The sequence below is a fragment of the Rutidosis leptorrhynchoides genome, chromosome 1 (assembly GCF_046630445.1).
Source record: "Rutidosis leptorrhynchoides isolate AG116_Rl617_1_P2 chromosome 1, CSIRO_AGI_Rlap_v1, whole genome shotgun sequence".
In the NCBI taxonomy this organism is placed as follows: Eukaryota; Viridiplantae; Streptophyta; class Magnoliopsida; order Asterales; family Asteraceae; genus Rutidosis; species Rutidosis leptorrhynchoides.
Genome location: NC_092333.1, coordinates 365496605 through 365505572, shown reverse-complemented (window position 1 = coordinate 365505572; position 8968 = coordinate 365496605). Strand labels below are relative to the sequence as shown.

Genomic DNA, 8968 nt, shown 5'->3' with positions numbered 1-8968 from the left:
TGTTTTCTGTAATTAAAAAGAATAAAAGCCGAAAAAAATTTAACAGGAAAATGAATTACAAAATTTTATCCAAATTTGAGAGCTCCAAGAGTTTTATGAAAAATTTTGTGAAACCTAATGGGGTATTTATACTAAAAATATGCATGGAAAACAAGATAGAAATTAAAAGATACATACAATTTAAATATATATATTTTTTATTTTTTTTGCTGGCCGTGGGTTTCTAAATAAATAAATATATTTTTTTATCAAACCTTATCAATAAGAAGATTCTATATTTTCTTTAAATTTGATGTTATCTTTTATTTATTAATTAAATCCGAATTTAAATAAATAATATTAATAGTTTCAGTTTTATAATAATTATTTTAATTAATTACAAAAATTTTACCATTTAATTATATTAGTTACACTATACTTTTGTTTTTAAAAAAATGGCACATAATAGTTTAATACTAATTAACATTAACTAAAGTTTTATAAATATTAATAACTTTAATTAATTATTTTGTGTCACATTATAAATTTTAATATAACTAAAATATATTATAAAAATAATATAAACTTTAATTACTTAGATGTGTCAACTAAAAATTAATATTCAGTCAACGTTGTATTTGATCATATATTAATTACTTGTAAATAAAAACCCTAATAATTAATACACATAAACATGCAAAAAATTCCTTGGGGTATTTTAGTCATTTCAAGTATGGAAAAGTGAGGGTTGTTATAGACGGTACCCGGAACAAATCCATTCCGGCAGTGCTGCTGGGTAGAGGTCCGTGAAAGAATCCGGTAAAACCTCTCTATAGGGTCAATATATAACACCATTATTTGTGTTCAATTGTTTTAAAGAAAATCATGTCATCCCTAAGGATCGAACTCATGGCTTCTCCCTATCCCATGACAGAAAGTACATGGGGAGAATCGTTGGGCTATGCCCGCAAGTTGGCACTATCCTCATTAACTTCTAAACAAAAGTACAAGTGTTATTTTGTACAACAGTGAATGTATTTATACATTAAGTGTTTATATAATCGTTGTAATCTTTCTAGTATCTTACTTAGTTTCTATATAGTTGTACGTAAAAAAAAAATAGTCTAAGAATTACTCTCCTAAAATTATCCTCTAACTCAGATGGAACATGATATATGTCCAAGTCATTACACTATATACTAACTATAACAGTGAATTAACTTCGGTTAATCAGGATATTATTTGCTCGGAGCAAACAACAATTATAAAAGGCCGTCAAATTCTTGATGGTCCGTTAATTATCAATGAAGTAGATGATTGGGGCAAAAAGAGAAACAAGATATCTACGTTATTCAAGGTGGACTGATAAAGCTTTCGACTCCATTGGAACTTTATTTTCTCAATTTTCTCAATGCTACACAATACATATATGGGTTTTCCTGGCAAATGATTAGATAGATCCAAGCTTGTCTTTTTTCATCCAATGCTTCTCTTCTTTTGAATGGTAGTCGTTCCGAGTTTCGCATTGGTCGTGACCTTCGCCAAGGTGACCCTCTCTCGCCATTCCTTTATATAATTAGCATGGAAGGTCTTAGCGTTGCCTTAAAGGATGCGTTGGACTCCACAATTTGTAATGGCAGTTGTGTCGGTAGTTGGATGAGTAGCGCTTCAATTTCGCAATGTATTTATGTGGACGATGCTATTTTTGTTGGTGATTGGAATATCGCTTACGCTATGAACCTTGTAACTTTACTTGAATGTTTTTATGCAGTTTTTGGGTTTAAAATAAACCTTCAAAAGTCCATCTTATTGGGTACTTGAGTTACTCACCAGGAAGTCGAGCCTTTTGCTTCATTCATAGGATGCATTGATGCTAAAATGCCATTTAATTTTCTTAGTTTACATGTTGGTCTTAACATGAATAGAATTAAAAGTTGCAAATTTGTCATTGAGAAGCTTAACAAACTAGAGAGTTTAATAGACTTGAGTCCAATTCAACCCTAAAAGTTAACTCAAGGGGATGGGGAACCCAAGCTATTATAAGCTACTTAATTGTTAGTCCACTGGCCGATGTGGGATAACGACCCAGCACGCCCCCTCACATCGAGAAAAGCAGATGGGCTCCCAACATCAATATTTGGCAAATTCGGCTCTGATATCATAGAGAGTTTAATAGACTTGAGCCTAATTCAATCCCAAAAGTTAACTCAAGATGATGGAGAACCCAAGCTATTATGTGCTACTTAATTTTTAGTCCACTGACTGATATGGAATAACTACCCAACAGAAACGTTTTTTCAAATTGGAAGGAGAATATGAATTCCGTAGGAGGGAGACTCACCCTTATTAAATTGGTGATTGGTAGTCTTGGCACTACTACTTCCCCGTTTTCAAGGCGCCTTCCTTCATTATTTCTACTCTCAAATCGATCAGATCTTCATTCTTTTGTAGAGGAAGCCAAAGTGTGAAAAAGATTCGTTGGTGTTCTTGGAGATTAACCCTCAATCCTTTTGAGAAAGGCGGTCTTCGAATGGCTTCACTTCATTCGTTATAGCATGCATTGATTTATGAATGGAGATGTATGTTATTGAATAATAAGGATGCGCTCTGGGCGAAGGTTATTTGTGCTATTTATGATTCGGGTACGGAGGAAACGTGACGGCATCCGAATCAAGTACGCGTGTGCAAGAAAAAATATCTTAAGGCGTGGAAATTTGCCCGTGATCACAAGGTTTCATTTGAATGCATAGGTGGTACAAAGGAAAATCACAAAAAGTAAAATGTGTCTGATGTTGATTTTGTACCTCTTGAACAAGAAACGACGCAAGAGCTGGTTTTTAATCTTAATAGTGGACGTGTGTATTGTGCTTGCTTTGTTAATTCTTGCGAGGGATTTTTTAGCTTGTGGTAGCGTTTCGTGAAAGGTAAAATGAAAGACAATGTTGGATTGACAACGAATCTTAAGGCTTCAAAATTGAACAAGTCAAGCGGGTTTAAGTTGCGAGATAATGAAGGGGATTTGGTACAAGATTCAAAGCATGTTTAAGAATGCCAACGGGGTCGATGGTGTTGTTCGTGGGTTGACGATACCCCCTTGGCTTGTCTTATCGATGACAACTCGTCGAATGTCCTTTCTTTTCGGTTTGAGAGCTGGGCGGGAAAGAAGCTAGGTTGTGATACGGTCAACTGTAATCTAAAAACGGTTGCGCCTAAGCTTGCCCTACTTTTTAGTTGTTCTTTGTCGATTTTGTTTGAGTTTGTTAAGTTTGCTTGTTTTTTTTTTTTTACTTTGTTAGTCCCGTTAGCGTTGCTTGATTGGTTTTGTCGGACGAGTCTCGGTTATAGATAGTTTATTCGTTTTGTATCGAAATAGCTTTCTAGGTACGAGCCTTGTTCCGATCCTTGTGTTTGTATTATACTGTTTGGTGAAGGTTTTTTTTTTTTTTTTTCAAAACGTCTCAATTTGTATATGCTCATTTGTAATTTTTTGGGAAAAAAAACTATGCCCTTAACGCTTATAACATGTAAGATAAGTAATCTATACTATCTATTAAAATTCTAAAATGATGATATCATAAATACATATTTTTTAAGCTTTAAAAATATTCAAAAAGAAATTAAAAAATTCTTATAACACCATGATGATGTCATAAAAAATAATTAATCTTAATTATATACACTTAATTAATAACAATTAAAGGAAAAATGATAATAATGAAAAATAAATGCAAAAGATATATAACTTAAATAATTATTTTGTTTCTAAATTTAAAAATTTTTCTCCTGCATATTATTTAGTCAAAATTTCAAAACAATATCACATATCTTCATATTAATAGTTTAGCATTCTCTCTTTCAAAATCTTTGATTATTTAGGATCGTATGTTTCAGGCAAAATATTTGTGGTACGCTTTCGTTTTCATTATTTGCTATACGCATTTTATAAACTACAATAATTTGATTATCAAGTTTCTTAGTCAGAATTCGTGGTTTCACTGGTTATTAAATTAAATGACTTTAGCATTTACATTCATTTAATACCTAAAACATATCATTAAACTGTTTCGTTTAAACAAACCTGTGATTTCACGGGTCATTTCACTAGTAATAAAAAGAATTTGTTGTCAATAATAAATTTGGAACTAAAAAGACACAAAAAAAAAAAAAAAAAAAAAAAAAATGGTTGCTTTTGGCAATGAAGAATCGTACCTTATGGGTCACGATGCAATAATATTTTTTTTATTTTTTAAATTATTAAATGTACCAAATATTTTCAAAGGTTAAGAATCACATAAAAGGATCAAATACAAATCGAACGATGGATTGGATGGATATATAAAAATAGTTGGACATATCCAATCAGACATATGCTACTTCAAAATTTATACTCATTTTTATTAAATGTTTTATATTTAATCCTTATTTAAATATAAACAATACTTCGATAAACTAGTACCAATCATAAAATAGTTATTTAAATACAACATGGTCTCATTTGTACGTAAGTGAGACAAACAATGGAAGACACAAGTATGTGTATGTTTGTCTAAACTCGAACGTAAATCAGGGAAATCCAATAATATAAATCTTATAAAATTGTTAATTAAATTCGATGAGTAATAATGATTATTTCCCTTCATTAAGTGTCGTGAGAGCACTGCTCTAGATAATTGTTCACTCGTTTTCAAAGTGTACAAAACTTCTTCTAAAGCATTCTATTTTTTTTTTTTTAACGGCGAATTTGCATTAGCGGATTATTTATTTCAACGACCCTCATCATTTGCACCCACACACGCTAGAAGGAAACTCATACCCGGTTGCTTGACAACTAATCGCGGGACCTGTGTTGCTTGGCAACTAATCGCAGGAAATTGAAGAGAAAATCTTCCGCCCCCAGGAATTGAACCTGGGTTGCTTGGCAACTAATCGCGGGCCCTTCCACACTGAGGCTTGATACCGTTGAAACAAACGTTCGTTGGTCAAAGCATTCTATTATTATTCCTCTTAATTATAACAAATTATGAGGTTGGTTAGCTCGGCCGTTTAGTTAGTTTTTTGTTCTAAAAATAAAAAATAAATAAAAAGCTTTTTTGCTCTGCAATTATTCAGGCGATTTTTTCAAAATTTCAGATCATATTGATAATCACTCTGGCTCCGCTATTGGGGTGGAATGGGGGGAGATCATACTACCGTAAAGCCGATGATGGATGGACGTTTAGGGTTCACAATAGTAGATCGTATGTGGAAAGACCAATTCCGAATCCCTACAAGAAACCTTCAAATGATTCTACGACATTCTTCATCACAAATATACTGTGTCGCATAGATTGGAAGGATTTGCGGATGTTGCATCATTCGTATGGGATATCTCTGATTCTTACATGACGTTTAAGAAAATGAAACTTGGCAAACGCTTTGGTTTTGTTAGGTTTAAGGAGGTGAACTGAAAGCAGATTGGTCATATTTTATCCTTGATTCGGGATGATGGGGTGAGATTGTTTGCTTCCATTGCCCGTTTTCATCATGGATATATAAATCCTAATGCTAAGGTTCATAGTCAAGAGGTTGAGGGTAAGAAAGAACAACATGTATGTAGAGATTAGAATATGATTGAGTTCGTGTTTGTGTGCTTGTGTATGTATATATCAGAATGTGTAATTCTATCTGTATATGTGTATGTATGAATGATGAACTGTAATATATGAATAGCAGTAGCAGATTAAAGATGATAAGATGATGATGAATCACAGATCATGAACTCAACATTGTGCCAAAATTCATTAGGTTGAAGGTTACATGTGTTGAGAGAGTTAGTTACAACTGTGTGTGTTCAAGGTGTAGGAGTAGGTGTAAAGTGAGGGAAAAGCTTAAGATCTAAGCTAGTTAAGAGGTATTTATACTAAGTCATTACAACAAATCATATCTATAATTTTGGACTAAACAATCTCCCCCTTAGATGTGATTTGTTGTTAATAATCTATTGTTGTTGATCATCTTTGTAATCTTGTACACATAGGGGTCTCGAGGATCTCTATGATGTCTTGAACTCTCCCCATTTGGAAACGGAGAAGCGCTCAGAAACAGTGCGCGACGCTCAATTTAACTAAAAAATCACGTCGAGGGTTTTCCAACATCTGGCACTTCAGATACGTATATGTTGAGTGGCGCTCAAAGGTCTGGAGCGGCGCTCCAAGTGATCCTGAACCAAAAATTCGAAATTTTAAGTGATTTTAACACAAATCCTCATCCTAAAAACCAACAAATGACCAAACAAAAAGCCGAGCAAGATCACATTGCACATATCACCAAACAAGCACAAAAAGACACAAACTCTACAACAACGTGAAGTTTATTACCGAGTCGTTCACAGGACTCGACTCCACAATCATTCGATTTCCGGCTCAAAGTTGAGGTTAACCTCATCTTCGATCTCAGTCTCTAGAAAACCATCAATGTAAGGTCTGAATCGGTAGCCATTTACCTTAAACTCTTCACCTTTCAAATTCACTAACTCAATTGTACCATACGGGTACACCTTCTTCACAACGAATGGCCCGTTCCATTGGGACTTTAACTTTTTGGGCGACAACTTATAACGAGCATTATAGAGAATGACTCGATCTCCCTCCTTGAACTCTTTCGGGGTTTTGATTCGGTTATCATGACAACGTTTGGTTTTTTCCTTGTAAATAACCGAGTTTTCATATGCGTCAAGGCGTAACTCATCCATGTCGTTTAATTGATCCAAACAAAAGCGACCCGCCTCATGGTAATCCATATTGCACACTTTTAAAGCCCAATGAGCTTTATGTTCAATCTCCAAAGGAAGATGACATGCTTTACCATATACCAAATGATAAGGAGTCGTGCCTATCGGTGTCTTGTAGGCCGTACGAAATGCCCACAATGCATCTTCAAGCTTTGTAGACCACTCCTTAGGATTCGTACCAATGGTCTTTTCTAAGATTCGCTTCAATGACCGGTTGGTATTCTCAACTTTCCCACTTGTTTGCGGGTGTTAAGATGTTGAAACTTTATGGGTTACCCGGTATCGTTTCAACACTTTTCCATTTAAGCGTTACAAAAGTGGGTCCCTCTATCACTAATGAGGGCTTTCGGGGTGCCAAATCGGGCAAAGATGCCCTTTAAGAAGGTAATTACAACCCGTGCATCGTTAGTTGGGAGAGCCTTGGCCTCTGCCCATTTAGAAACATAATCGATTACAACGAGAATGTAAAGAATCGAATGAGATTTAGGATATGGGCCTATAAAATCAATCCCCCAAATGTCAAACACCTCACATACTTGAATGCTATATTAAGGCGTCTCATCTCTTTTAGTGATTTTTCCGGCCCGTTGGCACGCATCACAAGATTTTCAAATTAGGTGGGCATCTTTGAAAATACTAGGCCAATAAAAACTGACCTCATAAACCTTCCTCCCCGTTATTTGGGGACCAAAGTGCCCACCCGTAGGACCAAGATGGCAAGCTAGCAAGATTTTTGTGCATTCCTTTCCAGAAACACATCTTCAAATTCTACCATCTAAACATCGTCGAAATAGGTACGGGTCCTCCCAAAAATAGTGTTTGATGTCACTAAAGAATTTTCTTCTCTTTTGATGTGACCACCCTTTTTCGAGAAACCTGCCCACAAGATAATTTGCGATATCAACATACCAAGGCTCGTCACTCGTCTCTACTTTCATGAGATCTTCATCCGGAAAATGGTCTTGAATACTAGACTCATGAAGTATCTCGAGATTTGGATTCTCGAGTCGAGAGAGATGGTCGGCCGCCAAGTTTTTAGAACCCTTCTTATCCCGGATCTCGATATCGAATTCTTGCAAAAGCAAGACCCAACGAATCAATCGAGGTTTCGCATCCGATTTCGAGAAAAGGTACTTGAGAGCTGAATGGTCCATAAAGACAATAGTCTTAGATAGAACAAGATAGGACCCGAACTTATCAAACGAAAACACAATGGCAAGGAGCTCCTTCTCAATAGTCGTGTAATTCAATTGAGCTCCTTGCAAACTTTTACTCGCGAAATAGATGGGTCGAAAATGTTTTTCAACCCGTTGGCCTAAAACAGAACCAATAGCAAAATCAGAAGCATTGCACATTAGCTAGAATGGAAGGGACCAATTCAGAGCTATAATTATTGGTGCGTTAACAAGTTTTTCCTTCAAAAGCTCGAATGCTTTGGTACACTCGGCTGAAAACAGAAAAGGTGCATCTTTCTCTAGAAGTTTATTCATCGAGTTTGCAATTTTGGAAAAATCCTTAATAAATCGCCGGCAGAAATCGGCGTACCCGAGAAAGCTCCTAACACCCTTGAGATCGGTAGGAGGTTGAAGGTTGGCGATAACATCAACCTTAGCGGGGTCAACCTCTATACCGACACTTGAGATTTTGTGCCCGAGAACAATGCCTTCACGAACCTTAAAGTGACATTTCTCCCAGTTGAGCACAAGATTTGACTTTTCACACTTAACAAGCATCTTTTCCAAGTTGTGGAGACATGACTCAAAAGTGTCACCTGATATGCCCGAATCGGACGGTTTATTTATGCGGTGTCGTTAGGTCGCAAAACGTCAATTCAGGATATCAACAGAAGAAGTTGATTGTTTAATTTATATATGCTGGGCCTAAATCTTTTATTCCTTCCTATGGGTTAGCAAGGGAAAATATGACCTAGGGTCGTTCCTTGAGCGGTCGAATTTGAAACGGAGCTTATCTAGATAATTTAGTGATTAAGATGGGTTTGTACACAATTCAGTATCCAAGACTAGTGGCCAGGTACACCTTGTGTGGAGAGGCAGGATCCTTTTGGTCCCAATAAATTGGTGATCGTTCGGAAAATCCAACAACCAAGTCCAACCGGCTTATTCTAGACACCACTTTATCCAGAATATCAAATTGTGTAAAGACAATAGTTGGGTTGAATAGTTTATATAATTATAATTAAGATATTAAAGGAATATAATT

General features: G+C 35.5%; 1 protein-coding gene across 1 annotated transcript; it reads right to left on the bottom strand.

The window, feature by feature from the left end:
• Positions 1 to 6364: 6364 nt before the first annotated feature.
• LOC139900370 (uncharacterized) lies at positions 6365 to 8481 on the bottom strand. Its single transcript, XM_071883148.1, has 3 exons — positions 8190 to 8481; positions 7883 to 8063; positions 6365 to 6983 (listed from the first exon to the last, which is right to left on the bottom strand). Exons 1-3 carry the CDS (start codon positions 8479 to 8481, stop codon positions 6365 to 6367), a joined length of 1092 nt encoding a protein of 363 aa, XP_071739249.1.
• Between the last annotated feature and the right edge of the window lie 487 nt (positions 8482 to 8968).

What these genes read in the sequence shown, in the direction of transcription:
- LOC139900370 (XM_071883148.1), bottom strand. Translation starts at nt 8,481, where the DNA reads ATGCTTGTTAAGTGTGAAAAGTCAAATCTTGTGCTCAACTGGGAGAAA. An exon ending in TTTTCTGTTTTCAGCCGAGT is followed by an intron (nt 8,064 to 8,189) that starts GTACCAAAGCAT and finishes GTTCTGTTTTAG; the next exon opens with GCCAACGGGTTGAAAAACAT. An exon ending in ATGGACCATTCAGCTCTCAA is followed by an intron (nt 6,984 to 7,882) that starts GTACCTTTTCTC and finishes CCCGCAAACAAG; the next exon opens with TGGGAAAGTTGAGAATACCA.